General features: G+C 42.0%; 1 protein-coding gene across 4 annotated transcripts in view; it reads right to left on the bottom strand.

The window, feature by feature from the left end:
* MST1R (macrophage stimulating 1 receptor) overlaps nucleotides 1-19,602 on the bottom strand; it is a 391,011-nt gene that overhangs the window by 164,372 nt on the left and 207,037 nt on the right. For all 4 annotated transcript variants that reach the window (XM_085625073.1, XM_085625074.1, XM_085625072.1 and 1 more), the window contains exon 3: nucleotides 9,936-10,118. In XM_085625073.1, coding sequence (XP_085481199.1) covers nucleotides 9,936-10,118 — 183 coding nt within the window. The remainder of the gene's footprint in view (nucleotides 1-9,935; nucleotides 10,119-19,602) is intronic.

The raw sequence follows: 19,602 nt of genomic DNA, 5'->3' as shown, positions 1-19,602 counted from the left end.
CTATCCCTTTGCTGCCCTTCTCTATCCAAATAACTGAATAACATATCCACCACTCAAATTACTTTCATATTTTACTATACTAATTCAACACTAATCTTTATGGGTTCCAGAGTAGCGTGCTACTCACCATAAAAGCGCTTTGACGCCTCGTCAGGGGTAGTAAGCGCTATATAAATGCAATTACAATACAACATAATACAACATGTCAGTATCTCCACTAGTCACTCTGGGTCCACAAACCCAACTCAGCATTACTAAATATGTTCACTCAATGGCAGGGTGCCATGCTCCTGCATTTACTTTAACTTTGGGTTCTGATAGAGAAGAGACCCAAAAAGATGCTCTGCTTTGATGGAAATTAACTTGTTCGCATGAATGGAACCCACCACAGCCGTTCAGTTCGCTGGGCATCACAAATGCATATAGCTTGCGCAAGGATCAGACATCCACTACCGTACTTAGTCTGGCCCTAAAGGCCCTGCCACTTTCTAGAATTAAGTTCTTTGTTATGCTCTCTCTTTTTGTGAATTTGGATACTCATCAGTTACCCCTTTTCTAACCTTGCCAAACTGTAGCCAAAGGGGCTATCTCACGTTGACTAGGGTTGCAATCAATAAGTTAGAAAGGCATGGAATGGTACCCTGTGTTGTGAGGGTGTAACCCTCATGTGTCCCTCACATGTCAAGCAAATAGACATGGACTACTATACATGGAATTGTGGCTTGGCAACTCGTTGAGTGGTAGTTCTGAGCAGGGGGCGCAGTTATCAATAGTGCAGCAGGCGCAGTGGCACAAAGGCCCGGGAGTGGCCCGCTCCACACCAATGTGTATTGTTCTTTTTACCAACACAACCGGGGAATTAATTGGTCGATTTGCGTGAATCCATTCATTAGGGCCAGTGGTGCCCTAGCTACTGGGTCTGAAACAGCAAACTCCGCAAGTAAAGTCACACCTGGTCCTGCCTCCCAAATGTATTAGTACCCTGGCAAGGGTGACCTTCCATGAGTCAATCACTGGGTCATGGAACTTCGTCTCCCTCTAGACACGAGCATCCTTTCTGAGACTGTGTTAGTGAAGGACCAGGTGTCAAGGCACACTGCATGTGAATATAAAGTTAACCTAGTGCTGTCCCCTTCAGTTCTTGCTGTTCCCCAGAGTGCAGTCTACTCAATCTTGGGTACAGTATATCTCAGTATAAAGTTCTCTAGTAGATATTACTGCTAAACCTGTCCTGGCGTGCCCAATGGTCCACAGCCCTGCTTTTCTGCTTTGCTCTAGCAGACCCGACTACAACCATTTGAACATTCCTACCTCTATCAGACTCGGCGATGCCGTACACAACTAATTGGCCAACAGCAAGCATAGTCTCTCGCACCATACTCAGCCCAAGAATGGATTTTTTGCGTTCCCCTTTGCCTATCTTGGCCAAGGAACACTTATGCAGTCCCTTTAGTATGAATCAGACTTTATAAGGTATTGAATACCTGCCAAACTGCTGCAGTGTATCCTGCAAAGCATGTTCCCACTTTATCTTACAGGTTGTCCTCCACCCTCCTCACTGTGCATCTTCTCCTAGTTCTGTAGCTCCTTTCCGAATATATGGTTTGTCCTGTCTGTATGCCCCTCCTCTGACTGTGCTAGCTTAGTTTCTCTGTGCCCCATTTTTATCACTTTGAACCTATTTTATTTCTCGGTTCCTTCTCCATTTGCACTTTCATTCTTTTGCTTCTTCTTTATGTATGTGCATTTCTGTGATGTTGGTACAGCTGGCGCACAACAGAGGAAGAAGGGGTAGGTAGGCTATGCACTACAGCACAATCCTCACATCAGATTGAAGATGGTTTTCCACATGTTGAGGTGCTGATTTAACACAATGAAGTCCTCCAGTTATCCTTGTCGCCACTGTGCAAATGGTACAAAAGGACCACAACAGCTGAAGGTAAAGCAATATGATGTATTACATAAATAGCCTTAGCTACGTACCAACAATCTTTCAATCGTCTATCTATTCTCCTGCCTGATCCCTTCTCAAGGTTCCCCTGTGACATCAGGCCCCTCCACACAACACTCCACATTCTAAACTTTTCAGCTATGCCATTACTAAGACACTTCAACACATCTTCCCTGTGACACTTCTGTGTCTTGTTCTCCCTCTGGGCCTTTTTGCCAATTCTTTTTCTGTGATCACCAGAATGTGTGTGTCTCTTCTGTGACTCCATCCCCATCCAAAATGCTCCTTATGTTTTTCTGGTCTCCCTTACATGTCTATGCGTCCATTTCTCGTGCCTCTTCTCTGGCTAGGCTCAATCTCGGTCCTCTTCAACAACGCTACAACCTCCCCTATGTCTCCCTCGGCGCCCATCCGGTCTCTGTGTAGTCCTCCGTCTTAGGCCTCCACAGGACTGCATCAGCAGCAACTGCAGAGTTGACACCCAGGCTTTTAGAGCACCTTTGTTTTAAATAAGGCATTTGCTGCTCATTCTCTTTTCCCTACATTGCAGATGTGCCTCTTTTTAGGTCTATGCTACTGACAATTTTAGATGTTTGTAGGCACACCTACTGTTTCCAATACACTTTAAGAGCGGGCTTTGGATCAGCCCCTTCCTCATAACTGGATGGTTTTCCTGTCTATCTCAGTTGTGCTCTCCTGATTTGTAAACGTTATGCCCTATTCATGTGTGTATCCAGCCCAGGAGCATTACTGAGTCACAGTAATCTGACTGGATAGGTTTTATCCTTCCACTGCTTACTTGAGGAGACTCTTCATTTATTTTACATTCAGCACTGTATTTGAGTGCATGTTTCCTTGGTATCTCTGCTTATTGTTCCTGCCCCTCCCCCACACAGTGGAGCACATATATTTTGTCTTTGTCCGTGCTTATTCTCTAAGTAAGAAGGAACTTGATGCAGTTGCTTTAGCACTCAGCCAGTCTGTCCTGAGGAGACGAATGGGAAAGACAACTGGGGGGTGGAAGACTGAAGCAGAGAGAATCCAGAAGGAGGATTGGAGAGTTCTCATTGTAGAGCATAAGAAGATTTGTACCATGCAGTCTTTCCGATCCACAAGTTTCTTCATCCCTCATCCTCTGCTCTGGATGAGTGAAGCACAGATAGAAGAACGCTGAGCCAAGCAATGTACTGAAAAGCCAGTGAAACAATGCACCAAACAGTCACGGATAATACATTAGCCTTGATGTCACAAATGACGGATTACTTTGGTCTACCGACATGCCTTGCAGCCCTCATTTATACTTTCGCATTGGACACTGCCTTCAGAAAGAACTCTTTCTTCAGTCAGGCCTAAATAGGGAGAATTTGAAGAGCATAAGTGATTAGGAATAGACAGCATCAAAAGGAGATGGAAACGAACCCCTTCTTCCACACTATTGGTACCCACAGGACAATGAGTGGGTTTTACTAGAAGTCAAAGGACAGGAAGACAGCCTGCGCACATGTGTGTATAAAAGGTAGCCAAATAGCACCAAAGCCCTTCTGTAAGAAGTCCACTATTATCATTTTACCTTATCTAAGACCCTAATGATCAATCCCTAGCTATCCCATCAAGTCTCTTGGATCTTCCTTAAAACTCTAGAAGGAAATACCAGGGCATCCTTGGCAAAGCTACCGATTTTGTGGCGCGATGCCTACAGTCTCGGAGATCATAAAACAGCCATCGCTGTGCTACACTGCCATAGGAGAGTCTTCTGGAACCAAATGAGAGAATGCCTTCAATTCTTTGGACACTGCTGGAGAGTGGTCCCCACTGTATCCTTAGATTACACATTTTACTGCCACAGCCCAATACACTTTAAACTCTACGACTGATTCTTCCTTAGCTACTTCTCTGTCATGACCACCTCAGCATCTTCATTTATTCAACCAAGACTTAAAGACTAAAGGGCATCCTTGATGTGCCGGTCTGCTTAAATCACCTACACCGAAATTGGTTCTCTTAAGGAAAGTGGCCATATACAAAGCAGGTTTACTATGTCCATGAACTATCATAAAACGAGTAAATGGAACACAGTTCATTGGATTAGGAATGTTATTTTCTAAAAGGCTGATACCACTTGGGTGGAACATTCGATCTCCAACCTTTGTGTTATTCTTAAATTATTCTGTGAGCTGGTTGAGAACAGTGAGCAAACTAAGAGCTAAAGTTGTAAATGATGTTTGCCTTCACAACTTATGTTATGTCGTACTCTTGTATACTAGATGGGTCTCTTCACACTGGTATATGAGCCCTACAAATATTGCCTAGATGTTTTCTGCTTGAAAATTACAAGGCATTAAATAGTGGTCATATTTTGGATTATTTTAGATGGGATAGACTGTGCATAAAGAGATTCTGAATGGATAACGGGCTACCATCTAAAGTTGAAAACTCTCCTATTGAATGTATAGTGTGTAATGTGCATACACTTTAACATAATATGCTGCACCACTATACCATATACCAGAGATGGGCCCGAAATCCTGAAATGGTGTGGTGCTAGTGGAAGAAATTCATAAGAAAGTGTGCCACTGCATTCAGTAATCGCTGTAGCATGGCAACAGAGCTTCTGGTAAACCAAGGTAGACACCAAAAATACATAATTTTGCCCCATCTCCTTCCTCATTCACAAAAGCGCAATTCAAAAATAAGGTTTTTCTGTGTTAAAAAAACCAACTAGGTTTGTAAAACGGGTCTATCTTGGTGACATGTCTTTGCAGCTTAGCCCTGCACCTACAAGTCCGGTCAATGAACAAACAAATGAAAGTAGTGCCTGCATTTGGACCGGAGGCTCTGTGCTTTCATGGCCCAACTTACGCAGGCCAAGGAAGTACTTTATCAGCGAGTGGTCCATAGTGATTCCTTATATGCGCCTCGATTCTTTGTGTCTGCATGTACCTGAGGTAAGGCTTTAGCAGTGCTTGTAGGTCTGTGCATAGAGTCTTCAATTGGAATGTCAATTGTGCACCGTTGTAAGCAGAAAGAAACAACTATTGCTTGTTGTGCAATGTAGCATTAATGGGACATCAAAGCGTGCACCAGCCGATGTACAGAAACAAATCTACTGGGGAGTTTTGAATGGGATTACCTGTACTGGCGGTTGTGAAATATTCTCAAAATAGAAAAAGATAATTGACATGGTAGGTCCTTAGCAGGGGATGCCTTGGCAGAGAGGGAAACAGTCACATAAATTCTACTATAATCGTCATAGGTATGAAAGCCCAAGCCTCATATATGCTAAAAAAAGAAGACAAGGCATTTGACACTACTTCATGAAAAGAAAATTGTGGGTGATTCTCTACAGTGAACTAACCTGGCATGGTGCAGGGTATGGTGGCATAAGCTAGGGACCTACCGGCACCTCCTTTGTTAGCACATGCTCTGGATGCTTCTGCAATTCAAGTCTCACCGATTCATGTGACCGACGAGGACCGTAGAACCCCATCAGAGTCAAAATTTGAGCAAGGAAAGAAGGTCAAACAAAACAAAAAGGGATTGACCACAATAGAGGTTAAAGAAATATCTTAATTCTTCCCTCATGAAACACTAAAGTCTGCTGTAAAGAAGACTTTTCTGAAGGATTTAAATGATCCAGAGTGGTCTCCCATGCTTTATTCAAGCAAGCAAGGAGGCAAAGAAGAACGGATTTATGCAGAATTCCATGTGGCGATCGGTTGATTTACTCATTCCTAACCGAACTCTCTCAAGCAGCAATATGTATATCAGCTTTTGATTCTGTAACACAGATAATTACAATGCCCTCAAACATTGTTCTGCAGCCAAGCATTTCAGATTGTGCAATAGAAAATTGCTAGTCAGGTACAGATGTGGTGTTCCAGTTGTGCACTAACTGCCAAAACAGTTTAAAGATGATGGATTAACAAGTACAATTGCTGACCAACGCCCCATTTGATGTGCTGCATTAAACAAAACAGCCAAACTCAGGGAGCATCTTGGCCAACAGCCACAGAAGTTTGGAAATTACCATTCATTTTTATGGAAAGAAAGAATCCTTCAGCGCCAGAATTTCTAGTGGGTTGATGTCATTCCACACAAGGCACTATCTTCAGTAGAGAGGACAAAGGGCAACCACCATATACAAATCTGGAGGGTCAAAACAGCCATCATCCACAGTGACCACTTTTAAGACTAGACTATGTAGGAGCTCTTCCATCAAGTTTATTTCTGGTAGGAGTAAGGACTGGGTAGTTAGTTATGCCTGGGTAGTTGCAGCAACAGCTCTGTGCACAGTGGAAGTGCTACGCGATTGAGCTCACTTTCTTTGCAACGCGCTCGACAATCCTTGTGTCAAAGATCCACTGTTATCCAGGCAAGTGCCAAGTACTAAAGGACAGAGCAGCTGCAGCCCTACTGAAGAGGAATACAATTATTATATAGAAGATTGAAAGAGGGTTTTAACCAGCAATGTATTTGGGTGAAGAAGTGGTCACCAATTATAGCCTATTGATGGACCACAATCAAACCAACTTCGTTCCGCACTGCCCAGTCAAGATGACAGCACTACAGAATACGATACTATACTGGCATTGTTAACACTTCAAAAAAAAACTTTTTCTGGTTTTCAAAAGATTTGCAACATGCCTACCTGCATATTTGCATTTATTACTCACGGATTACTCACAGATTACAATTATTACTCTTGGAGTACTCACGGATATTCAATCTTTACGTGTTTTATACAGACTCAGTTCCAAGATTACAGTTTATTTAGATTAATTGTCACACTGGGGTAGCATGAAGACTTTCCCCAAAGGGTTTAGCATCCAAGCTTCAGATCCAGCTAAAACACCTTCTGCAGAAGTTACAAGAGATGGGTTGAGAGAGAATTGTGGTTTAAGGTTTGATTGTAACAACAATGGAAGTGGTCTGGTGAGCACATCAATATTTCACTCCAATGATGCATCATCTTCAGCATTGCTTGTCTCAGACATGAGCAGATTTTTAGCAGTTGATTCCTTTGCCATAGGTTCTCACAGAACTAATGCTCTAGTGGCCCTGCTAGGAACACCTGGAAGGAGAGATGTGGAGCGGTCACTGCAAACCTGCTGATTATCAGATGTTAGCCTGAAGAAGGGATGCAGGGAAACTATTTGCCTGCTGGGAAGGTGGCCTTCTAAGACAGCTTGACTTGGTCTTTTTCTTGCATCCGAGACTGATATGTTACTCCCTACTTTCTTCATAAAGTTTTGTCATGTGCTCGCTAGGGTCATTGTCGACATCTTAAAGTTAGCATGAGTCCGGTTGCCATGATGCTGCTTTTGCGCACAACACTATCTGCCTTTGTTTTTGTGAGACTCTGTTTTTGCTTTTCACTTGAGAACACTCTGCTGTGCTCGTTCTCTGCTTGTTCTTGGAATTTAGTCTGAACATTGTGAGCAAGGTCGATAAACACCGACTCTTGTTATTTCTGTTCTGGTCAGGCCCTAGCACTTAGACAAACCATACCAACGCAGCTGTTTTTGCTGGAGACTCGTACTTTGATATTATGGGGATGCATGTTTAGGTAACACACACTTGGAGAGGGACCTTTCCAGGGAGAAGAGCAACCTGCACCTGTGATGTAGAAATACGACCTATGGCTTGAGGTATGGGGTCTGCTGACAAAGCCCAGAGATCTTCTATTATATAATAATACTTCGGCTTACCAAGGGGAGGGTGGTTAGGCCTTATCCACTGTCTTTGTAAGATGATATCTCCCTTTATGATATATAGCCTTGCTGCAATGCTAACTGTATTGATATTATGCATTTTGCTTCTGGTTGTGGCACCTATACTGCATTTTAGAGCACGTTAGTTTAAATAAATATTTTAAACTATCTTTGTGTCTCTGTCAGATCTTATTGTGGACAAGTACGAAAGTGTGAGCAAAAAGGTGTGTCTTGTTACCATGATTCCTGAGAGATACGGGAGTGTTGTGTTCTGGGGTGACTAATCATTGGTTTCTCCATTTGTGAGTAGGAAAGCGTGTGAGACACTATAGCTAGTTGGTCCTGGGCTCATGGGCACTAAGGCGGTAGGAAGGCTTAGCCCCGATACACCAAGGTCCCATAATCCTGCGCATAGATTTGTGTATGTGCAGAATCCCTGCAACTGACTCTGCTGCCAGCAGACTTAGGAAGTGGATGTTCTGTCAATTTTATGACCAGTGGGGCTATTTTATTTTGTCTCTGCCACTGTGTTCCTTCTTTCAATGCCATTCACATGGTCTAACAGAATGGGAAGAGGCTGGGATGGTGGCTCGCAGGTGGATTTGTATGCATTGGTTTGGTATATAGCCATCTATTGCTGCAATTGACAACAGATCCTCTGCTGTTCCTGTCGATATCAATGTTCTCCAGCCAGGGAGAAACTCCTTACACTGCACATGAAGGCAGGCGATGGACTGCCATGAAGCCACAAGAGATGTGGATATACAAGGGAGTTAACAGAGGATATCCAGTGCTACATATTGAATTCTGAAGAATTTCATGGGGCCTAAAGCTTCAATAACATGAGCCATGTAGGATCCTGTGTAGTAGTTTATTTTGGGACTTTTGTCTGCCAATCGAAAAAGCACAGTTTTTCTACTGATCCATCAGGATGTCCAGAGTGCTTGATAACTCAGAATCGTACTCAGAGTTTTCCACCTTTGTAACATTTTTTGTTGCTTCTGCATCTTCAGGGTCCCTCATTCAAACAGTTTAATAAATATTCCTTAGTAATACTGCTGTACTGTTCTTGATGTGCTACCACAAAGCCACAGGGGCTTGGAATGTCAGAGACGTTACTGAACCAAGACCTTTTCTTTAGACAATACTGAAACTGTGATACTGTGTCCCTGCCGTTCTTTCAAGCCAGAGATCTATTCTTGTTTCAAAGCAGACTACAGTATTTTTAATAGAAAGTGAGCAACACTCAATATCCAGAAGCACATGAGCTTTGGTTGATTACAAGTGTCAAGGGCTTTCCAATGCTATTTTAAAAAAATGACCCCCCTTTCAGTACTATTTATTTTGGTTCAATATCCATGTCTAGGGGTCATAAACCTTCCTCTGATACTTTGAAACCTGGAGTTTTGCTGTGACATAATTTAGAGGACTAAAACATTTAGCTTTGAATTGCGTAAGCCCCTAAGAAAAACATGTGTAAGATTTTTTGAACAAGCAATATTTAGGCTTATGAATAAAAGACACCATAATTTCCTTGGATCCATGAACCTAGTGTTTTCTTTTGGACATTCAAGGAGAATTGGAACTAATAATACAAAGAATACCTTAACAGAGTACTATATGTACAATATCCTAAAACTGGTTAAAATCAAACCCATTTTAATGTTCACGGACATCAAACAAATCCTATGAATGTTGGTGGGGACAAAGTGAACGCTGTGGCAGGGCCAAATGTAGTACCTACCATATACACATATACGCCACCCATTTTTTTTTAGGAAATGTGAGGCGATGTTGCAAACATCACAAAAACCACATCAGCAAATCAAACAAAATCAAGAGTTTTTCAAACTTTGATTAAAACGCATCAAGTTCCTAGAATATTTACCCTCCTCAAAAGAGATCATTATATTACAGAAAAAGTATTCAAAACGTGACAATAAGTCACATAATGCCATATGATGTTCACAAAAATACGCAGGAGACAAAAAGAACAATTTCACAATTCATGCTGGCTCCAACCATTTTAAAGAACAATTTAATTAATTGAAAAAATTAAAGCTAAATGGAGGTTAACGTTGCCGAAGTTACTAATTGTGACTACAGCACAAAACCTAGAAATACATGGAACTCACAAGCTTAGGTACTACTGTAACCTCATCACTCAATCACGTCAAGGTAACTTAACCTTAACTCATTACCTCAAATGATTTTTTTCTAAATCATTTAAAGAAAGCTCCAGTGTGATTATCAAGCATATGTTGAACACTTACCTGCATAATGCGCCCATCTGAGGTGCCCAGGTGAGCTATGGTAAAGTCTTCCATTGGAGTTACGAAAATTGAGGTGAAGAGGACATTGTCCATTCTGAAGAGGTCCAGCCTGTAGTAGGCGGGCGTGACCAGGGTGGGTTTGTTTAAGCAGTTCCGGTATGAAACACTTCCTGGGACGTCTGCCTGCAGCAAGAGATAATAAGCAAGCTCTGTTAATTGGCTGGAAAGAAAGTATAAATCTGTCTGTGTCTATGAAAGGAATGGTCAAGGAATCCTAAGAGATGGGTGGAGAGGTGTGAGATAGGATTGTATTGTTTTTATACCATTCCACCACCATGAAGAGTGAAAGAAGCTAACACCATTTTGTTAGAGGAACAGAGTTCTAGACACCACTCTACAGGGAATGTATCTACTAGTCTGGGAAGAGCAATCTTTACGGATTCCATAATGAAGGTTCTTGTCTGGGTTATTGAAGTAAAGTTAAAGTACAGGAGATTCCCAAACACCAAGTACCCAATAACTAGAACCCCTTGCAGTCTAGTGAGAACTAGGTGCTTGCAATTTAACATTACGACGTCCAATTGTTTCCTGACATTAAAACACAAATTTTACACTGGTCAATTAGCATTCAGAAAACCAATTTATGGCATTACCGTGCGAGCCACTATGAAAGGACATTCGAAATTCAGATTTTGCGTTGGATTACATTAGAATGTGCACTTCCGTGCAAGTGAATGTGTATCTGGAATATGAAACTCCTAGAGGGCAGATCCTGTTTTAACGTCTCCCAGAGGCACCCTGGTGCTTTAATATTTTATTGATTGTACAGATGTAAAATTGTGTGCCCCGGTGTTACTACGTATGCATCATCAATGTGCATGGAGAAGCTTTTCCTGACAGTAGGCCGCAATGGTGACTGATATTTTGTAATTTATGCATCTAAACAATATACATATAGATTCTGAGAATTGTGGCATTTTCTAATGTTGATAGCCTTACTCCATTTAATGATTGCTTGATTCTGAGTGCTTATAGCTGGACACCATTTCACCGAAGGTACATTTGGTAATTTGGAGATCACCACCGGGGAATACTTTAACAAGCAAACACCATCAACGACCCTGTGGAAAGTATCCACTGGAGGTGATTATTTCAGCTTTCTTGAAAGAAGATCAGCGCTTAGAGACCTTTTGGGTATTAAGCGCTCAACAAATCTAAATTAACATAACATAACATCCAGGTTCATAAACCACATGGGAAGCAGGCTGCAGAAAGACCACGTGGGTCAGGGAGGATGCATTTGACCAAGCTAGGTAACGAGATTCAAAGACTCGGCTGAATCGTGTTTCCACAACTCCTCCCTTTGTCATCTCACACCCTCCTTTCAAGAGGTCCAGTCTTCTCATTATGTCTGAAAACAGGATATTTTTACACAAAATAAGGTTACACATGGTTTGGTATTACCGAACCTGCTATTTTCGGGTGTAGTAATCCCAAACATTTTATCTGGTACAAATTCTTCATGGACTTTGTCCATCAGTGGCTTAGTCAGTGTGTCTAGGGCCCAAGCGCAAGGAAGGAGATGGGCCCAATGGTCCCAGTTAGAACTGGGAAGTAAAGCAATAATCATGGTTCAGTGGGCCCTTCAGACCTCTGGTCCTGGGTGCCACCGCACCTTCTGCACAATGAAATCTACCGCCCTGTAGTCTACTGTAAAAAGGCCGGATTTACAAGTTTACGTGATGAAGTCATTGCCTCTGATGTCAGTAATACGGGGTGTTTTATTACCAACCAGAACCACTGGGAATCTCATAACGCAGTCCTCCGTAGGTAAACCTTTAGTATATACAATGCTGCGCATTTTGCAGGCAACCAGAAGTGGGCTGCCAACAAATATTACATTAGTGGAAGTCAAAGGAAACTCACTTTGGAAAATTATGAGCAAATTCACTAAGTCTCTAGATGTATTTTTTTGCAACTTATTATCTAATCGCAAAAATTCCGGTTCAACTTCTATTTCTTCATCACAGAATAAATCACAAAGTAATAAATGAGAAATTACATATTTTTTATTATTATGTACAAATGTAGATATCAGGTGTTTCAATCAGCTCTATCGCATTCCAATATATATATATTTTAAAATAAGTATCATGCTCTACATATTCTCATAATATAAGAAATATAGCTCATAAATCGGAGACCATTCGAAGAATGTCCAAGTTATGACCCAACAATTCTGGAAGAGACAAATGTTAAATCTTGTTGAGGTTTCAAGGATTATTTGTAAACATGTGGAGTATTCTTATGTGTATGTATGAGTTCGTCTGAATGGTATGTATGAGAGGTTGTACATTTGGCTGGGGCTTGTGATTTAGGAATTGTATTTCTTATTGTTTTACGAGTGTATGTAGAGCATGAAATTGATTTTTTTTCTTCTAAATAATTATTGGATTGTGAGGTAACAGATTGAAGTGCCTTATATCTCTATCTGACATAGAATAACAAAGAAATGTATAATTTTTGATAAAATACATGTTTCAAGGTCAGTATCTATTTTGAGATGTATTCTGTGACTGAACAAATACAGTTTAAGCGGAAATCTAAGGAGATTTATTGTGTTGCCCTACGTGTATTTTATTTTTTGCAGCTGGCCAGCTTCAGGTGTGTTGGAACATGGACAATGCTGTTTTTACAGGTTGGACACATTGGGCTTACTGAGAGGAGGATGTCTGGATCTTTAATCACAAAGCATTTGAAACTATTAGCTGGGGTGGCAGATTTACAAGCCCCTTGTGCCACTTTGGCGTCACTTTTCCCATGTTAAAAATGACGCAAAAGTGGCGCAAGGGCCTTGTAAATAAGCCCCTGGGTGTGGAGTAGGGATGTCTTCTATAAATATCTTCAACCATGTCATACCTTTAGAGAGTACGTACCGTTAAGATGTGATAATTATACACAGAACACCACTACAATATCATATCCTGTTGCACAAAATCCATACCAAGCTCATGGTTGTATAGCACTTTAGCATCTCATGCACAAAAGATTTAGAGAAATCGAGACACATTGGGAAAGTGATGGAAGTGACTCAGCAGAGCATCATTGTAAGGAGCACCAGTTCTCTTCTAGAGAAGAAAATGTATGACAAATTTCAAGATCCTCCAACAGATGTAGGTCTGATAATTAAATGTAGTGTTGTGGTGGACACGTAACAACACAGCTCCTCCCTAGTGCAGATTACGCATTAACCCCATACCTGTCCATCACAGGCTTTACCAGTCAGGTGGCCTTGCCAATAAAGAGGCAGGGCTGACTAGCCCAAGGTCACTTTTGCTCACATAATAATGGTATCATTGTTGTCCTTTCTGTAAGAAAGTGGGCCTGGGACCCACAAGACCATACTGGCGACAAGGCGAACCAGACCCAGCAACCGCAGTGCCCGCAGGAGTGTGCCTCTCTATTACTGTGAGGGGTGAAGGCGAGACACTTCGTCTCGGCCTGAGAGGAAAAGATACCGCCACAGGCTGTGCCTCTCTTTTGGTGAGGATGATTGCATGAAAACTATGCAACATGCCAGTGGCCGCAGAGCTCTGAGATGGAGAAATTGGTGCATAAGTGACGGTAGCTCGGCTGGTAAGAACCTCTGAGATGGAGAAATTGGTGCATAAGTGACGGTAGCTCAGCTGGTATGAACCCACGCAACAGCCGAGGAGACACACCGGCATATGCTGGAGCCAGCAGACCTACCCCAGGCTGCCTCTACCTAGGCAAATGTTTTGGGGACTTTGTCATGTACCAGCAGGACACGCAGCGCTGGCGTGCAGCCAGCCCATAGACCACAATGGAAGGCAGCCACACTCCACGTGCTGTACCTGAGCCGAACACACTCAGGACGGTAACTTTGAAGGAAGTGGCGGCCACAGCCGGCCCTTATACCGGATGATCAAACAAGCATGGAGGGACAGAACAACAGGTAGGACCAGGACGGCACATAGGCTCGGTGATCGGCAGCTACCAATGACTGAGAGCATCTACCAACACAAGCAGGCCTACCATGTGGAGCAATGATGATCTAGGTACTGCCCAGTTAGAGATCCAGGTGTGAACTGCATGCACACGTGAACCAAGTCTCTGCCCCAAACTTTCCAGCACAAACGTCCAGGCACTGTCACTGGCTGGCTAGTGAACCATGGCACGCACGCCACGAGGTACTGATGCCATGCACAAGTAAAAGACAGAAAGCACGGCTAAGAAGGCCTTCTGGTCAGATCACTCCAACCATTGATGAACTAAGTAAGATTCCCTACAACCATAAAAGAAAGTCATCGACACTGTTTGTCCACGTTCACCCTAAGAGAAACACCATCTCATCCCTTTATCATGCATCACTGCTACTATCTGTGGAGCATCTTACAATCAGAGTGGAGTCTGATGACACAAACTCCGAGAAGCACCAATGACTCTCTGAGGACTCAATCAGCCAGCGACTACCTGCTCACCCTGCCTGCATCTTGATCCCGGTCGTGAGAACACATCTTGACCATGATCCATATACCTCCGCATTTACACGGGTGACTAGGCAGTGGCACCTCAGCTGTTTTGTAGCAGTTCAGATGCGGTACACAGCAGCCCCTGTGCAGCCCACATGCAGTGCTGTGGCAACCCATCCAAGGGCCTCTATAAGCAAGAGATGGACTTGACGACAGCTTCGATTCTGAAGGTGGTCACGGTGGCCAAGGAGGGACTATAAATAGGATTACGTGTAACAATTTCTCCATGTCAAGCTTGCGGGATTGTGTTGAAATTATGTGTTATGCACTGTTGTGATGTATATTGCTTAGTTGTGTTAATTCATACACGCTTAGTGTTGAGCAGTTGAAGTTATCAGAGTTATTTGTAAATTGTTCTTGCTTTGGCATATTTGTAAAAGAGAGCCGCTGGAATGTGCTGTAACCTACATCATCAAGTGATGTGCTGGTATTGGTTAGTTGATGTGAGTACCACACTGGTATTGGTCACTGCGCTGTAAAAGAATTGCATAGAAGATGCACCTTAGATTGGACATTGGTATGGATGTGTAGTACATTGTGACAGGCTGTGAATCGCCACCTGTTTAAACTGAGATTGTTTAACCCGGATTGTCGAGCATCAATGCAATAATGAAATGTTTTAGAGTATTAAGAGATTCTGTGAGAGGTGATGTGAGAGTTTCTGTCTGAGAGAGCAGGGAAGCTCATCCAGAAGGTACACCTCTGGTGAGTGAATCAAGAGTAACCACAGTGAACCGGCCTCACGTAATGCTGATCCTGGCGAAGGGGCGAGTAACGTTACCAGGAGTGACTTTGGGAGAGAAGAGTAGCCAAGAGGGTGGGAAAGACTGAGACCAAGGCTCTCTGTTGAACGCTTTCCATAGACTGTCACTGAAGAAACAGAGTCAAGTGGATTGATTGACAGCAAAGATGAACAGCCAGTACTCAGGCGATCAAAAAGAGCGAGGGTGCCCCGTCGAAGGTACTCCACCCGAGTGGACATACTACGCCGACAGTGAACTTGATCTGATCTTCTATGATTTGGAGGATCAGAGAGCAGTGCCTACAGAACCTCCCTGATCAAGGCTACAACAGCAAAAGTCTGAGTTCCTGGGAATAGAGCACACTAATCATAAACTGTGTCTATGAACTAAACTTTATTAAAACTTGCTTTAATTGAAAACTGAAGATTCCTTAGGGCGAAGGCTCCGGCAGAAGAGTAGGGTTGCCATTCTAAAAGAACATGAAGTAGGGCTAAGGATGACTCACAAAGACTGCTGTACATAAGCTTTTTAAATTGTGTGACACTGAAATAGGATTATTATTTGCAAACTTTGAAACACTGCTTAATTTATAAGTCTGCTTGCTGCTGCTCTACTCTGGAGGAATGACTTTGGAGAAGCTATGGATATCCTTACCAAGAGCCAATGTAGAGTAGTGGTAGCTGTAGCACTGCTTGTTTCCATCATTCATGGCTGCTTTACTAATACGGTTGAGTTTCCCAGTTAACAATGGTCCTATTAGATCCACATCTAGGCCCACTACACATGCTCCTCCAGTAGAAGATAGACGTAGCTTTGATCTTAGAATTTGTGCCTATTTGCCTCTTTCAGTAGCTGATGGCATTACCTGCCATCACATTCCCCTTACATATGGTGTCACTTCCAACATTTTGCTTAGTCTTTTATATTATCAGGGTCACTTTGAATAAAAATTTTGAATTATCGTTTAAGCTTTTACAAGGTCCTCATGTACAAACACCTGAATCCTTATTCTAATATAAAGGAAAAGACAGTTTAGTATTTGGATTACCGACTAAACTAGACACTGCCTGATGAGTTCCACTGAGAAGAAATGTATTGAAGACAGGGGAACAATGATACATCATAGAACTATGAGCAGGATGGGTATTATGAAGGATGTATGGGAGGAAGAAGAGGAGAAGAATAAGGAGATGGGAGTTAACCCCAAATTGAATTTATTCTAGCAACTTGGTGGGAAATCGTGTATATATAGGTGAGAAGATAAGGTTCACAATACATTTATGGAGTGGAGTCAGTGTAAAAACATTAAATTTGAAGTTCTAGCTAATACTGACCAAGTACTTGTAAGAAAAGATCCTGTTTTTCCTGGTGTTTATTATGTCTATGGACAGCAAGATTAGTTTATGCTGCCTGCTAACAGGAAAGACACATGCTACCTAGCTGTAGTTTTACCTAAGATTTATCATGTTGATAAACTGGATGCCCAAGAAGTTGGATTTCCTGCTAGAACCAAACGTAGAAGTAGTGCATCACAAATAGAAGGAGCCAGCTTTGGAGCTACGATTCCTTTAGTAGGGGCTTCTTAAATTATTTGAAGATTAGAAATGTTTCTACAATAGTGGATAAACTTGCAACCAATACAGCTGCATCTCTACTTCCTTTTAATACCGAGCTGATCGCTATTAGGCCTATGGTTCTTCAGAACAGTGTTGCTCATATTTTGCTAGCAAAGGAGGGTGTAGTCTGTAAGATGCTGAAGGTTAAACAATGTTGTACCTCTATAACAGATAAGAGTAAGGCAATAAGAAGATTATTGAAGATGGTTACTGGAGTGAAACAAGAATTGAAGGAACTGGAGGCAACTCGTACTTTGATGGCAGTTGAAAAGGGATTCGCCCTTATAGGTGGATGACTTGACAATACTGGTGGTGGACTTCTAGGCACTATTTTAAAGCCTATTTTGACTATTGGCATGATTCTTGATTAGTTTATTTGCTGTGATAAAGGAATTCAGATACACGAGAACAAAGAAATAGTTTGTTGAAGGAAAGGGAAGTAAGAGGAAAAGGGTTAAAGCTGAATTAGAGGAAAAACAGTGTAAGGCTTATGATGAGATGAAGGAAAAGGAGAAGTCAAAACGCAAGATGTGGAAGACAAAAACATTTTGAAATTGTCCCAAGAGGTTTATTTGTGCTGTGTGATGGCTATTATATCTTCAGGGGGGATTGAAGCTGCGTATTTTAGTGCTCCATGCATCTATGTTTCAAATATACTCCACTTGAGATAAACATATTAAGGTTTGTGTACTGCATTTATCTAATAACATTAAATGGCTGTATTTATTTATAGTGAGAGCCGCACACATATGAATGAAATACAAACAATGTATTTCCTCATGTTAATTGGACTTGCGTGGAAGCCATGTTGTTTTGAAGTTGGCCAAACTTATAACCAGGCCCAAATCCCATGAAATTTTAATTTATAAAATACTCTGTAAGTTACAAGTTCTCTCTCTCTGCAGGGGTCTTCTCAAGCTGCTTGTTAGTTAGAACAGTAGCATTGTTATTGTATTGAAGCGGTTAGATAACTAGGGATAATTGGCCGTGCATATGCAGTCTGTAGAGATGGGAGAAATCATCCTTTACCAGGCAGGCCGGACAGATGATGCAACCAAGGTCGTGCAGATGTGTGTTTCTTTGTCCAGTGCTGGTTTGCTTAGTTAAAGACATAGCTGAAGGGACAAAATATTTGTATTCAGTCACTATATTTGGTTGGCTTAACCTTCAGGTAACAGCATATAAAATATAGGCATATTGCATACTTACAATGTAAGATAAATGCAAGTTAAAGTAATCAGCAGGAAATGCATTTGTTTACCTTATGAAACCACATTGATTAATCCAACCACTGCAGATGTCTGTGAGTGTAACCAGACAGTAAAGGAATCGAATCCTGGTTGGCAAGGAGGGGTAGGGGAGGTGGTTACCAACTTGTGCATTTATAGCACAGTCATTCTTAGTGTCACATATTTTGCTGGGGAACACCACTCATAAGTATTCTGAAATAATTGAAATGTCACACTTTGGCAATCTGAAAACTTGGCAGCTATGCAATTTGTGGAAGGCAAAGTAAACAAGAGCCCTGAAGGCACCAACCTAGTACATCAAATGTTAAATGAAGACCAGGTTCTACTGGGTCATACTATCCTGCAACGGTCTTCGTGTATGCGAGTGCTACAATTCGCTCTGCCTCGACAGTTATTCGTGAGTAGCAGTTTACGCAGCACGGAGTGAAGGGAATATTGAGTGTGAAGTAATTACTTCTCAGCGAGCTCCGCACACCAAAGTTTACATTTTTTTTAAAAATAATACGTTACTCCCTGCTTTTTCAGAACGTGATAACCCAAATGATCAAGTGCACAGGGGAGAGGATGTAGAGTTAATGGTCAGAGCTGCCGACTTTGGAACTGGGGAACCAGGTTCGAGTCTCTTTGTCGCATTAATATCAGAGGCATTGCTTCAGGGGAATGTTTGGGGTGTTACACACCACTAATAAATTGATTCTCTACTGAATAGTAGGGTACTGGTGTTTTCAGTCGGGTATGGTGAAATGGTTGTCGAATTTCAGCTAGGATCTTTACATGCACACACAGACAAAAACACCCACCCACAGTTTTGAAGTTCCTAAAACTGTTGGTTATTTTACAACATATTGGAGCAGATTTACCGATATTTTGCCCTGTGCTTTCATCACAAAAGTGATAAAAACCAACACAAAATGTTTTTTTTATTAATTACTTTCCAGCGCAAAATTTGTTTTGCGTTGTAAATTGCCTTAAGTAAGGCAAAGTAGCAGGAAGCGCTGCTTTGCGCTACGTAGCCTCAGGGGACATTTACATGGGCATTCCGATGCAACAATCCATGCTTTTTGCCACAAAACCCTATCTATCAAAAAACTAAGATATGGTTTTACGTCAAAAATTAACGCCGTTTGAAAGCAACGTTACAAGGAGAAATGTTTTCATTTCTCCTTTCTTTTCCGACTTTGCATGTATGTAGGACTGTACAGCATACACACAAAGTAGGAAAAGTTTTAAAACTTGTCTAGGCGTAGTATTGTGTACTGGAAAGGAACCCCTCCAGTACAAGGCCTATGCTAGACTCACGCACACACCCTTTCACTATGAGTCAAAGGTGTGTGCATGGCGCATGGCAGCATAATTCTGTGCCATCGCTAGATAGAGGGAATGAGAGGATATGACGCACCCCTGCTGCCTCCTTGTCACACAACGCACCACAGCAATTTTGGCTGCTGCACTGCGTTCCGTGAAAGGTTGGATTGTCTTTTAAGTGACCCTAACAAACTGAACTG

This window comes from Triturus cristatus, chromosome 9, assembly GCF_964204655.1.
Source record: "Triturus cristatus chromosome 9, aTriCri1.1, whole genome shotgun sequence".
Lineage (NCBI taxonomy): Eukaryota > Metazoa > Chordata > Amphibia > Caudata > Salamandridae > Triturus > Triturus cristatus.
This window is presented reverse-complemented; position numbering and strand designations above follow the sequence as displayed.